A 14,111-nucleotide genomic window follows, 5' to 3' on the forward strand; every position below is an offset into this window, starting at 1 on the left:
AAGATTTTATTTATTAGGGCGCCTGGGTGGCTCCAGTGGGTTAAGCCTCTGCCTTTGGCTTGGGTCACGATCTCAGGGTCCTGGGATTCAGCCCCACTCGGGCTCTCTGCTCAGCAGGGAGCCTGCTTCCCCCTCTGTCTCTGCCTGCCTCTTTGCCTACTTGTGACCTCTCTCTCTGTCAAATAAATAAAATCTTTAAAATAAAAAATAAAATAAAATAAAACGAAACAGGGAGGATGCCTGGGTGGCCCAGGTCATGATCCCAGGGTTCTGGGATCTAGTCCTGCATTGGGCTCCTTGCTCAGTAGGAAGCCTGTTTCTCCCTCTCACTTTTCCTCTGCCCTTCCCCCCACTTGTGCCCTCTCTCAAATAAATAAATAAAATCTTAAAATATAAAATAGAATAGGGGCGCCTGCCTGGCTCAGTCCGGTGAGCATCTGACTCTTGATTTCCACTCAGGTCATGATGTCTGGGTCAAGGGATCGAGCCCTGGGTCAGGCCCTGTGCTCGGCTGAGTCTTGCTTGTCCCTCTCTCTCCGCTCTCCCTGCTCATGCTATCTCTCTCTCAAATAACTAAGTAAGTAAAATTTAAAAATATAAACCAAATAAAATCATTTTTTCTTTAATTATTACTATTTTTTTTTTAATAATCTCTACACCCAATGTGGGACTCAAACCCATGACTCCGAGATCAAGAGTCATATGCTCCACTGACAGCCAGCCAGGCACCTCCCAAATAGTTTTTTAACAGTATAAAATGTAAAAAGTGAGAATCACCTTTGTTTCCCCCATTGTTCCCCCCAAGCAGTTCATACTCCTTCCCTTGGCCCCTAAGACCCTACTTGATATGATCCTTCTCTGTTTTGGCCAACTGGTTCTCCTCATAAATAATCCCCACGACAACAAATGTCCTCCACACCTGTGTCCCAGCTCCGCCCCCCCAGGAATGCCCTCCATGTGGGACTCACAGATGTTCCTCCAGCTTCCTCTTCAGCAGGGCGGACTGGGAGAGAGAACAGGCACTGGGTGAATGGGGGTCCAGAGCTCCCAACTCCTTCCAGGGGTGAGGGCAGGGGGTGCCACCCTGGGCCCACGGTACTTACAATCGACTGCAGAGGACATCGTGCAGCAGGGAGGAGAGAGAGAAGGGTTACGGGCGGGGGGGGGGGCGGGGAGTAGGAGAGGGGGGCAGGAAGGGAGGAGGTGGGCACTCACATCCTCAGTCTTGCCCCCCTGCTCTTGCAAGGCCTTCTGCAAGTCCTCCACCTGCGCCCGCAACTCCAACAGCTGCTGCTGGTTCAGCCTGCAGGAGTGCGGGGCTGCTGAGTGCCTGCGCCCGCCCTCTGCCCCCACTCACACGCCCCCTCCACCAGGTGGGTCCTCACCGCAGCTGCGTTTCCAGCCCGTGGCGCGCGCGGTTAGCGTCCTCCAGGTGGCGCTGCAGCTCCTCCTGCCGCTCCCGGTAGGCCGCCTCCTGCTGGCACAGCTGCTTGTTCTCCAGCTGAAGCCGCAGGAGCGTGTCCCTGCCGAGGACGGGAGTGAGCGGGGCTGGAGACGGGTCACCCCGCAGGCCTGCCGGGGCTCTGGCAGGGACACTGGGACGGACAGGGCTGGCAGAGGGAACAGAGCCCTGGGAAAGAGCCCAGCCAGACCCCGGGGCCGGATCAGAGTAATGGGGACCCAGCGCGGGGGACCAAAATGGGCGGAGTTTTGAGCGGGGCCTAAGGGTGGAGCCAGGCAAAGGCGGGGCCACGGGAGCGGGTTAGAACGTTGAGGATCCCGCTGTGGCTGTGAAAACGCAAGGCTGCGGAATGACAGACGCAGAAATGGGAAGAACTGGGCTGGGGGAGTTCATCTGGGCAAGACACGGGGCACTGAGCCCAGCACGGGCTACACTGAGGACAGCACTACGCCCTGGGGGCAGAGTCTGATGTGAGCGGGGCTGGGGGTAGGAATTTTGCTCGGTGAATGGAGCCAATTTGTGTACTGAGGCTGGATCCTGGAGAGGCAAGCAACCCATAAGGCCTAGAGCGCCGACCAGGTATGGGCCGAATTAGGAATGAGTGGACCTAGGAGCCAGGCTAGGTAGGACCGGGGAACCCAGCACAGCAGGCCAGGCCAGTAGTAGGTGCGTGCACTAGGAGCGGGGCCGAGGGCTGGGCTCTGGGTGCGGACAGAGCTCTGAGCGACTGCATCGTACCTCAGCTCCGCAGGTAGGATCTCTGCTGCTAAGTTTTCCACAGCTGGTGAGGTGGGATCCAGCGAAGGGTCTGGAGTATGTCAGAAACGTCTTCAGGTTGATGCATGGCTCCTGCCCCCAGCCCTAGGGTTCTCTTTCCAAGAATCATCTCTGGGGACTCAAGTTTGGCCCAGAGACTGGCTTAACACAAGCCTCACTTCCAGCTTGACAGGGAGCAGTGACACGTGGCGTGGGTTTGCCTTTGCCCCACCCTGATCCTGGGAGGTCAGCGCCTGCCTGTCAGCCTTTGCCACCTCTCTCCGTTCTAGCCTGTCTCCAAAGTGGCCTAGCTCTGGCCCCAGCCTAGACAAGCCCTGGGGTGCTGGTTTTCTGTCTGCCCTAACAGCACCTTAGGGCCCCCCTTCCCCAGGCCCTAGGGCTGACAGTCCTCCGACTCACCAGCCTGGGTTAGCCCCCGGGGCTGGAGCTGGGCACAGCGCAGTTCTTCATTGGCCTCCCGAAAGGAGTCCCTCTCTGCCAGCAGCCGCTGGAGGCACAGGGTGCAAGACGCCGTTGGAGGGAGGGCTGGCCTCCTGGGGACTGGGCTATGCCAGGATGGACAGGGTGGGGCTTGGATGCGGGACTTCAGCCTCACCTCCTTCTCCTTTGTCACCAACTCGTACTTCTCCTCCAGATTTCGACACTCAAAAAGCCATTTCTCAGCCTTCATGGCCTCCTCCTGCCTTTGGCCCTGAAGTTCCTGAACCTGAACAGAGAGGAGGGGTGAGGAGGCAGGGTTGGAAGGTGGAGGCGTGGGGCCGGAGAAGCCAGACACACAGAACTTGATAGAAGTGAGGCTTCCAAGCCCAGGGAGGAGCCGGCATGACTGAAGGGCGCTACCCAAAATGAGGGACAGAGGGCTCTGGGGGCAGGGGCTCAGCCACCCCGAGGACGGGCCAAAGTGAGAGGGGTGAGGGGTCCAGCGGCCTGGAGCACCCGGTCCCCCAGGCTCTGCCCTGGTCTCTGCCGTACCTGCCGTCGCTGTGCCTCGAGCTGGGCACGAAGCGAGCCGGCCCGGCGTAGCTCGTCCTCCAGCTGCCGGGTGCGCTCGGCGTGGCCGGCGTTGCGCTCCTCCAGCTGCCGCACCTGCCGCCTCAGCTCCCGAAGCTCACCCAGCCGGCGCCGACAGCTGCTCAGCGTGGCCTCCAGCTGTCCAGCACGCTCAGAGGACTGCCTGGGGGAGGAGCCAAGTTGGGAGAGGAGGCCTGGGTTTGGACTCAGGGTTCAGCTTGGATCTAAGGCCCTCCAGCGAGGGGAAGAGGTCATGTCACCTGGGGATGTGTGCGTTCAAGGTGGTAGATCGTGAGGGTCAGGAGTCAGCCAGGGTCTGGTGATGTTGGGGAGTCATTAAGGGGCATAGAGGGAGCCCTAAGCACCAGTGGTTAGCCCAGGGTCATACTCAGGGATGGGGAGGCAGATTCGGGGTATATGGAATGACTGAGGGGTTCCAGGAGGAATGATGGTGCCCAGAGGCTCTGACGAGGCTCCAAGGACACTTTGAGGTTATAAGGTGGCTATGGGATCAATCAGGGCATGGTGGGGTCATGGGGGGAACTTCAGGGCAGAGGCCTCTGTGGTCCTTTAAGGTGCAGTAGGGATTCACTAGACACTCTAACATTACATGGGTGCTGGGGGTCACAGGGGAGCCTTCTGAGGTTACAGAAGGCATGGTGAGGTCTAGGAAGTGGGTGTTCTGGAGGCCCACCAAGTCCTCTGGGGCCGCAGGCATGCTACAGAGTCCTAAGAAGGGACAGTCCTATCATGAGGGGCACAGAGGGGTCATGGGGGGTGGGAGGGCGGGAATGACTGCATTTTGGGTCCTGGAGGGCACAACAGGATCCTGGGGCACGATGGCACCTGGGCAGCAAGGGAACAGGGGTGGGCAGCTGGTAGCTGGGGTCGTGGGGATGCACCAAGGTCTGGGGACTATAATGTGGGATCCCAAGGGCACACTGTGGGGTCCTGGGGGGCACCAGGGATCCAGGAACCTTGGTGGTGTCCAGAAGACACGGGGGAGTCCAGGGACAGTACAGTGGGACTCAGGAGGTCCCCGTGGAGTCTAGGAGACATGGTGCAGGTTCGCCAGACATCTGGGGGTTTTCAAGGGACTGTGGCATCAGAGGGACACGGTGGCAACGAGTGTGTGAGGTGAGGACCCAGGGACCGGCCACTCACCGCAGCTCGTCCATCTCATCCTTCAGCGCCTGCGCCTCCTGGGCCAGACTGGTCAGCGCCTGGTTCCTCTGCTGCAGCTCCGAGACCTCCCGCTCCAGCTCTGCACAGTGCAGGCGCTCGTCCTCCCTGCCATTCTCCAGCCTGAGGGCGGGGCGGGAAGAGAGGGACGCTTGAGGCCACTGGAGGCGGGGCCGACCCCCTGGCCTGATGGCCCGGGCCCCAGGGGACCGCACCTGAAGTTCTCCTCCTGCAGCTGCTCCAGCTGGGACTGCAGCAGCAACAGTTTCTTGGCAGTGAGGCCCTCGGCGCCCTCGCCCTCTGGCCGGCCAGCCCGCTCCCGCAGCGCCGCGTTCTCCTGGGCCAGGCTCTGCTTCTCCTCGGCCAGGAGCACCAGCTGCAGGCAGGAGGTGCACAGGAGCTGGAGTTCGGCAAGGGGCGGGGGGCGGGGGGGACGGAGTGCGGGGAACGAGGCCGAGGCGAGCAGCTGGGCCCCAGGACGGCCTGCGTACCCCCGCCCCACCTCTCACCTGCCGCTCCAGGTCCAGACAGCGCTGCCGAAGTTCATCCCCGTCATCGGCCTCCTCACTCAGGAAGTAGTACCTTCGGGACTGAGGAGGGGAGTGGAGGGTGGGGAGGGGCGAGGAAGTCAGGGAAATCCCACCCCTGCAAAGAGACTAGGGGGAGGCTGGTGCCTCTAGTGGCAGAGAGGAGGAGCCTAGAAACCCTCTTGACCTCACAGAGGGCTGGGACTCCAGGGCACTGGAGGGAAGGTGATGTGGGAACGAGGGAAGGGGCGAGAACCCTGAGGGATGGAGGGAGTCTATACGCTTAAGGTCAAGTTCCTCCTCCTGAGGCAGCCCTGAGACTCAGCGGTGGGCTTGGGCCTTTAACAAGGTCCCCCACCTCTTACCTGGTTATCAAAGTTCCCATATGTTTCTGGTGACAGGGAGTCAGGGGTGTCTTTGGTCATGAGCTGAAGTGGGGCAGGAGGACATGGAGATGAGCTGGGCCCTCTGGGGGTGGCCATTAAAGCTTCCACGTTCCAGCCTAAGGATCTCTCCATCCTTCTGTCCCCACAACCAGTTCTCCCCAAGAACCCCAGTCTAGAGGCTGCCTTCCTGCCATGGATCCAGCAGGGAGGCTGGGTCCTTTGAGGGTACAAAATTGTAACTCCAAGCTGGGAAGAGCTGGCAGACACATGAGACAGGGAAATCTGGCCAGCTGAGTTCCAGGAAGAGCCCAGACCTTACCAGGCCCTAGCCTGTGCCCAGTGGCCTCTGCTCTGGTGTCCCCTCCCCTGGCGCTCCTTGCCACACTGGGCACCCCCACCTACCTCCTGGATGGCCTCCATGACCACATGCTGCACAGATTCCTCCAGTGTCATGATTCTCTGGATGTGTTCTGGGGATCAAGGTGGGGAACAGTGAAACCCGGGGACAGGGGGTGAGGAGGATTTCCTCGGGTCGTCCCCCGGGGGCTCCGAACCGGCATACCCTGCTTCTTCTCACAACTGATGGCACAGCCAAGCACCAGCTGAAGCAGCTTGCCAAGTTCTTCTGGGTCCGAAAACTCGCCAATGAAGCTCACGTCTGGAAGGTGCTGCTCCAAAACGGGATGTCCCAGGACCTGAGGACAGGGGGTGGGGGTGGGAAGAGGGGATGTGGGGGCTTACAAACACTCACCTCCTCCCAAACCAACCCCATCCCCCAAATCCTGTCACAGTTACTCACATCCTGGGAGTACTCCACCAAGCTCTGTAAGATGGTCTTCAGATTGCTAACCTAGGGAGGGGCAAGGAGTTGTGCCCAGGGTCCCAAAATGCCCCAGAACAAGCCAGGCGGCCCCCATTCTGAATCTGCCTATCCCAGCCTTTTCCCTCTGCCTCATTTCCCAATCCCTGCTCATCTCATCCTGTTTGGCACCATTCTCTGTCTGAATGTCCTCTCTCCTAGGGGTGAACTATCCAGTCACCTGCCCTTCTTGTCCCCCTGCCTATCTTGTTTTCGTGTCCCCAGAGCCCAATCACTTCTCATCACCTGCCTTGCCACCCTTTGGCCCTAGTCGTCTTCATCTCTCACCTGGATTACTGCACCAACCTGGTCTCAATTTCCACTCTTGCTGCCTACCCCCATTCCTCTCCAAGCAGCCAGAGGGAGCTTTTTCAAAGCCCAAATCCAGGTTGTGTCTTTCCTCTGCTAAAACCCTCCCTTGACTTTGCACAGCACTTAAAATAGAATCCATCTCCCTGCCCCAGCCTGCCCTCTTCCTGATGACCTCATCCACCATTCCTGCCCCCTTGTTTTCTGTTCTGACTGCCTTGCCTTTCCTTGATACCCCACGCTTATTCCCCACTTCGCACCTGCTGTTTCCTGTGCCTGGAATCCCATTTCTCCAAATTTCACATGGAGATCAGCCCATCTGGAGTAACTACACACCTAGCTGCCCTCTCTTGTGGCCCAGCTTTTATTATCTTCATAGAACTTACTGCCACTGGAAGTTAATGTTTCTGTGTGTGTGTGTGTGTGTGTGTGTGTGCGCGCGCGCGCGTGTGTGTGCGAGTTTTTGTCTTTTCTATTTCTTGCTGCACACCCAGACCTGTTCCATAGGAAAAGGAAAGAACAGAGTTGGCTCGTCACCAGACATGTGTCCCTCTTCCTAGCCAAGTCTGTCCATCACCCAGGACATGTGTCTAGCTTAGCCTTCCCTGATTATCTCTTTGCCAGTCTGTCCCCCAGTCATGAGTCCACCTGTCACCTTCAGCCTCCAGTTGGGACCTGGGTCATCTGAGATGCCTTGGAGCCACGCCTCGTTGAACCAGGAAGGGTCTCTGGGGGCGAGAAGGTGGGATAAGCTGCTGGGGGACCTTTTCCGGACCCTCCCCCTCAGCCCCACTCACATCTGGTTCAGCACATAGGCTATGGCGAGGCCACTGCTCAGGTCCTGGGGGCTGGTACAGGGGGACGGGACGTGGAACGTCTGCAACTGGGGAGGAAGAGGAAAGGGTAACGGGCAGTCAGGGCCTGGGAGAAGAGAACCATTCTCCTTTCGCAGACTTTCCCGGTCAGCAGGAACGTTCACAGTTGGCGGAGACTGGCCTATGGCTTTCTCAGACCAGCTCCGCGGGAAGTGGCCTCTGCACACCTGGGACTGGAGGGGGCGTGGCCTCACTTCACTTCTGTTCAACAAGCCCCGCGCGACCAGGGCAGGGCGGAACCACGAGTCACCTGGTCCCTACAGGCCCCACGTGACCAGGTCAGCTCACCTGCGCCCTCGCCCTGTGCGACCCAGCCGCGAAGGGGCGGGGCCTCACCTGTTCCTTCCACGCAGACCTGCCACGTGACGGGGGCGGGTGCTCAGGCCAAAGTCCAACCGCCCTGCAAGCCCATCACCCTTTCCTCCTCCCAGTCCCAAGAACAGAGGGGTAGACTTAGCCAAGGCCAGGGCTCCGGGGCAATTAGAGCGGGCGCACACCTGTCCCTGGCCCCGCCCCCGACCTACCCAGGTGAGCAGAGACCCGCATAGCTCGGCCTTGTCCACGCTCATGGCTCCCGATCGGATTCGACCCCGGCCGCGGAGCTCCGCCGCCGCAGCCACCTCCTGATCCGCCACCAGCGAGCGCCCGCAGCCCCGACCTCCCGCTCGGCCTAGAGCGCCGCCCCGCTCCGCCCCCTAGGCGCAGGCCCCGCCCCGGACACGTGATCTCCCGGCGCCGGGTCGGACTTCCAGTTCCCCCATCTTGGATCCGGGCGGCGTTCGAGTGCCCGCCTTGCCGCTAGGGGTCAGCCTGGGCCCAGCTTGCACATCCCAAGTGTGGCCCAGCTACCCCTCCTCCTTGGCTCTTTTGGGGGTACCGGAGACCTCACGATAATTCCTCATCATGTGAGGCGGAGCTGTCCCACCCTGTTATACGGACTTATTCACGTCCTTTCCCTTCAGCTGGAAGAAATTCTGCTGCCTAACCACCTTATCGGAGCCCTGATCTGCCCTGGGAAAAGGCAGGCCGCCATAACACGTTCTTTGGACTTCGAGGAGAGATCCTAAAGGGGTCTTACCGGTGGAGGTGACTTGGGAGTCTTGACTCAGGGATAAACAAGGGGAGACGAGCGTGGTCCTTAGGTCGAAGGCAGGATGAATCAGCCAGACTCAGGTCTTGGGCGATGGACAGACACGCTTGCCCAGTATGGATCTAGTTCCACCAAGCTTTTGCCTGTGCCATACCCGCGCCACCCCACGCCACCCCACCCCCAGCCCGGAGCCCCTGAGGTCCTCCTGCTTCAGATCCCTGGACCAGGCAGCCCTAGTCCCCAAGGCCCACCAGGGGGCGCAGACTGCAGGAGCGCCGCCAGCAGGGAAGCAATGTGCCCTTCAGAGACCCTGCCCGGGCGATGGAGGGGACTCAAAGGAAAGTGGTAACAATAGTAGTTAATAAAATAGCAGTCACCATTTATTGTCTACAGTATGCAGTTCCTGCGCTAATCGATTTAAATTATATAGGCGGTTGAAATCTCCCCATGACTAGATGGCAGGTGCTGTTTTAATTCCCGGTCGCAGGAGAGGAAAGAGAGGCTCTAGTTGGCTCTAGAGGAAAGGGCAAAGCCCCGGCCCGCACCCTTTGGCGCCAGAATACCCCAGCAGCTCCGCTCCCACGAGGCGGGCAAGGTAATGAGCAGTAATTAGAGGTTATTAGCTGTACCTGGAGGGAGGGGCGGGTTCTGCTTTGGGGGTGGGTCTAGGTCTAGGTCTGAGGGGAGGGGTGCTACTCTCTCCAACCCTGAGTCTGGCTCCCGCGACCCTGCCCTGGAGCGGGTTAAGCAAGATGAGAGCACCCCCACGCCTCATCGCAAGAGCACAGTCACTCTGCCATCAGAAACCCAGTTACAGCCCACTCAGACGCGCAGCCGCACGCACGCGGGGGCCTCCCAGGCTCGTCTACACCCCCACAGCCCCTTCCCGCGTTGTTTTTGGCCTCCGACCCCGGGGAGTGGGGTGAGGAGGAGGAGGAGGGAAGGGGACAGGGGCCGGCAGTGCCGGCTTCCGGGCTGGGCTGCCTTCCGGCGGGCGGGCGTGGGAACAATTACCGCTGGCTCCCCTTCCCGCACCCGCCGGAGGACGGGGTGCTGCCAATCGGGAGAAATGGGGCCACCCTACCCCCAGATAGAAGTGGAAGATGGGCCAGGAACCACGGTTCTTACAAGCAGGGGGGTGCTGGGACTATTTGCGGGAGGGCCTGTTTGCCCAGTGATGGGAGTCATGCTGTGACCGCCACATATTTGGGGCGGTATCCCCGATATTTGCAAAAAACCTGCAGGGATCTTGATGTGTAGGAAGAATCTGGGAATCCAAATGTTTGGGGCATGGACTTAAATTGTTCTAATGTGATATGGGCTTTCTAGATTAGATGTTCAGTGACCTGAGTCCCCAGATTTAAGGAAAGGTCTGGGTGCCCTCAATTTGGGAGAGAAGCCATAACCCTCCTTTTGGGGCTGCAGGGATTCTTACGTTTGTGGGGAAAGGAAGCTTCCATGTTGGCAGGAAAGCGTGAAATCTCTGTTATGGGATTCAGGGAGCCCCACTGTTGGGGGTGATCTGGGTACCTTCAATTCAATGAAAGGGATCACAAGCCCTCACTTTGGGGCAGGAACCTTGTATTTTGGGGAAAGATGCAAACCTCCATTTTTCGTGGAGGGAGCCCCAAATTTGGGGGGATGCCCCAGAGGCCTCCATTAGTAGGGACAGAGAGTGTGGGTGGGGGCCAGCAGCCCCCAGCTGGTTTGGAGACCCCACCCCCTCCTGCCTGTTTCCAGGAACAGCTGGGTCCAGCCTGGGTTGTACTGCTGGGAAGCTGGTGACTCAGACCCTCCCTGTGGCCACAGCTGGACCCCGGCCCATCCCCTCCAGTCTTCACATCTGGGTAGAGACCCAGTCATGAGGGCTAAGATGGGGATCGTGGGTGCACACAACTGGAGGATGATGTCCTTTCCCCAGGACAAGGGGAAAGGACATCACCCTGTGGACACCATGGTCCACCCAGCTATAGGGTGGACACCATGGTCCATACCAGGAGGGACTCTGGCAGGCCTTTTGCCCCATAGACACTGACAGCTTACCACCGGGAACTCCCATCCTGTCCTCGTGCGGGCGCGCGCGTGTGTATGTGTGTGTGTGTCTGTCTGAATCCATGTAAAGTGTGCTCACATTTATGTGAGATGGTGTGAGATGGTGGGTCTGTGATTGTGCACAGGCATTGTGTCTGCATCCGCCTGTGTCTTGGGGCCCTGGGAATTTTTATGCAATAGACTGTGATTTGGTGGTGGGGGTGCTGATGGAGACTGGGGCACATGCTTCTCTATACTCAACCTTGCTTTGGGTCTACATCCCTGTCATTTTTTTGTATGAGAAGTGTCCAACTTCTCATACAATGAGAAGTGTGGGACAGTGTGGGACAATCAGTACCTCAGTGTGGCTTTAGGTTCTGTTTTTGTGCGACCATGTCTTTTCTCTCCATGTGGCTTTCTGTGATAGCATGACCCTGACATGTGTGTCCTTGATTTGTCCACATCCCCATGACAGAGTGTCCTGTGTGTGCGTTGTGGGTTTGTCTGTGACTCTAACTTGTGCACCCTATTTGTGATAACTGTAGGACAGCATGGCTGTCCTTTCTGTTCCCACCATGTGTCTCTGTGCCTTTACAATCTCTATGTGAGAGGCATGGTGGCTGTGTTCCAACTGGAGTCCTGGCATCCAAGACTTTGTATCTGTGTCTTACTTTGTCTTGAGGATGACGGTGTGGCGTTATCAGAGTACCTATACATAGCACCCACCTGTGTAGGGAGATAGACCCGTCTGTCTCCACACACAAAGAATAACAGGTGTGCCTGTGTAACCATCTGGGTCTCCCTGTGTGTCTGTGTGTCCGTGTGACCCTCTCTGTGACCGCTGCGGGGCTGGCTGGACTACTGAAGGTTTGAGCCAGTGTATGGCAGGTGCATCCTGTGTTCGTGTGACACTGTGGGTCATCGGAGAGTTTGTGACCTTGTATATGGGGGAGTGTCAAAGTCACCGGGGACACCGCGCTCAGCGGAGGCGGAGATGTGCGCAGTGGGCACCAGACGCCCCACGTCCCGCTGCTCTATGCGGGGAGGAGCCCCTCCCCGCGCTGCGGGGGCGCGTGCGTCGTGCGTGACGTGAGACACGACGGGGGTCGCTGCATGCGTGGAGCCCGACGCGGTCGTGCGTGCGAGCGCGGGGCGGGGGAATGGGCTAGCTGCGTGCGCGTGTGCGTGGGCGAGCGCGGGGGGGGGGGGGGGCGCGGGGGCGCGCGGGGTATAACCCCGCCCCCTCCCCGGGCTTTGGGCGCCGGTGAAACCCGGGAGGGGGCCGCCGTTAACCCCTTCCTGCCCGACCTGAAACTTGTGGCCCCTCAACGGAGCGCGCGGGGGCTTCCCCAGCGCGCGGGGGCCGTCCCTGCTGAGAGAGGAACTCCCCCCCCCCCGGGGAGCTGAGAGACCCCCGGTTACCATGGGAACCGGAGCTTCCCGCGAGGCCTGACGCGTGCTTCCTCCCCTCCCCCCGCTCGCTCAGCTCCGTGGTCCACCGGCAGTGCGCTTCCCGCTCCCGGTCTCTTGGGGGAAGGGGGTGGGGGTCAGTGAGGCTGGAGCGTGCGTGACTCAGGCCAGCGCGGGGGTCCCTTGGCCGCAGCGGACCTTGCTCCCCCTTCTCCACCCCATGACTCACCCTTCGCGGCTTTCCCCGAGTGTGAGTCAGGCCCCTGGGGAGGGGGCTGCGGACTCTGAGACCCCCTCCAGGCAGTGGGGGTTGAGAACCAAGTTTTAGGGACCTCCCGGTCCAGGGGAGAGGGGCGCCCCTTCCGGGGGCTGACGGTGTGTTCCCTTTGCCAGCCCTCTCCAAGGTCGCTGGAGGTGTTTCCCTCCACCCTAGAATTGGCAGGGCCTCCCCCCACAGCCCAGGCCTCCGGGAACCCAGCTCCCACCCCTCCCCCCCAGCCCACAGGAAGTTTTGGCAGAGCCCATCGTGGCGATGAAACGGTTAAAGCCGTTTAATTATTCATTTCAAACAGGGGCCCCATTTGACTCAGAGCAAGCCCAAGCCGGGCGCCCCCTTGAGCCAGGCCTCTTGGGGGCCTGGGTTTACACTCCACCCTACAGGTACCATTTTTAGAGAAGGGAAGGAAGGCGGTTGGTGAGCTGGCTGGGTTCTTGGGTAGCATTCAGAGCTGGGTTCAAATGCTGCCTCTGCCATCGTTGCCATCTCAGTCTCAGTTCCCCCATATGAAAACTGGGGATAATTATACCTGGCCCATTGTGTTGTTGTGGGAGTTAGGTGAATAATAGAGGGGACGCTTTGCATCCTGAGCTGGGCACAGCAATAGGAGAGGCCTGGCAGGCAGTAGGACCCAGATTCCTCCTGTCTCTCCAGCCTGGGTGTCAAGGTGCCCAACAGAAGCCAGTCCTTGTGGGGTGGGCCGTGCCCCACCCAGGCGCTCTGAGGCCATAGGGTTCATCCCATCCACCCCCTGCCCCAGGCGGGCACCCAGGAAGTGAGAGGCGGGGCAGGAATGAGGCGGAACCTGTTGGGCCCGTTGCCTTCCCACCTCCCACCCTCATTCCGGGGCCCTGACAGGCCACCCCCCCCCATGCTGCAGCCCCACCCCCACTGTCCCGGACGCCTGGGTCCTGACCCAGGGGTGGCCAGAGGGAGGGGATGTCGGCGGAGACAGCGTCTGGGGAACATCCTGTGGACTGCTGGCTGGACAGACTAGAGGGTCAGCCCCTCCCGGGGCAGGGCAGAAATCGGCTGGGGGCAGAGTAAACTTGGCCCAGGGTAGCCAGACTTGGGGGAGGGGGTGGCAAGGAGAATACACACACACACAGTCACCCCAAAAGAGACCCAGTCCAGACACAAACTCCTGTCACCTTGGCCACAGAGAGACTGCTAACCAGAGACACCGACAGGGTCAGACACACATCTGGGCAAGCCAACCCAGCGGCAGCTGTCACATATAGGGCAGTGACAGGGCAGACTCAGGAGCAAGATGGAAACACTGGCCAACACATGGAGACATTGGCCGCTCAGAAACAGGTAGGATGTGTGTGACACAAGTAAGAGTACACACTGACAAACAAAGGCACAGAAAGACATTCAGGTGAGAAGCACACCGCCAGCAGACACAGAGCCATGCTCACTCACACTGTGACAAATACGACGGGCCAGACACACATAGACAGGACAGTGACCTAGAGAACTGGATGTCAGACACAGGCAGGGGACACACACATGCTGACAGTCTCAGAAGGGACAGTTGCTCTCAGGATGGGTACATCTGCTGCATGGGAGATGTGCAGACACACACGCACACACACACAGATCCTGACACAAAAGAAAGCAATACAGGTGCGAGCACGCACACACGGGCACGTACACACACACACACACACACACACGAACGAGATCACCAAGTCAGCAAGGTACTCGGAGGTGAGAGAGACAGACCTAAACCTATAGGGAGGTGGATAAAGAGGACATTCTAGAGACACCATGACAGAGAGCCCCCCCTCCCACACACACCGCACGCACGTGCTCCCAAGGCTCCAAGGGACACCGAGATGCGGCCTTCCAGATACACAATACCTCAGCAGTACCACACACAACTCAGACCCACCTACAGACTAGACAGATG

At 59.4% G+C, this 14,111-nt stretch overlaps 1 protein-coding gene across 4 annotated transcripts in view; it reads right to left on the bottom strand.

Annotated features, from left to right (window-relative positions):
- HOOK2 (hook microtubule tethering protein 2) overlaps positions 1–8,078 on the bottom strand; it is an 11,353-nt gene extending 3,275 nt beyond the window's left edge. The window contains exons 1-18 of one of the 4 annotated variants that reach the window (XM_032884127.1): positions 7,913–8,078; positions 7,311–7,396; positions 7,169–7,241; positions 6,145–6,195; positions 5,908–6,040; positions 5,748–5,815; positions 5,325–5,387; positions 4,942–5,022; positions 4,648–4,808; positions 4,415–4,555; positions 3,212–3,413; positions 2,835–2,945; positions 2,639–2,726; positions 2,201–2,270; positions 1,386–1,523; positions 1,216–1,303; positions 1,104–1,109; positions 969–1,003 (exon numbers count right to left, since the gene is read on the bottom strand). In XM_032884127.1, coding sequence (XP_032740018.1) covers positions 969–1,003; positions 1,104–1,109; positions 1,216–1,303; positions 1,386–1,523; positions 2,201–2,270; positions 2,639–2,726; positions 2,835–2,945; positions 3,212–3,413; positions 4,415–4,555; positions 4,648–4,808; positions 4,942–5,022; positions 5,325–5,387; positions 5,748–5,815; positions 5,908–6,040; positions 6,145–6,195; positions 7,169–7,241; positions 7,311–7,396; positions 7,913–7,957 — 1,640 coding nt within the window. In that variant the 5' untranslated portion in view covers positions 7,958–8,078. The other 3 variants (XM_032884129.1, XM_032884130.1, XM_032884131.1) reach the window with 3 other exon arrangements.
- Between the last annotated feature and the right edge of the window lie 6,033 nt (positions 8,079–14,111).

Source organism: Lontra canadensis, unplaced genomic scaffold (assembly GCF_010015895.1).
Source record: "Lontra canadensis isolate GAN:19392208 unplaced genomic scaffold, GSC_riverotter_1.0 scaffold88, whole genome shotgun sequence".
Classification (NCBI taxonomy): Eukaryota; Metazoa; Chordata; class Mammalia; order Carnivora; family Mustelidae; genus Lontra; species Lontra canadensis.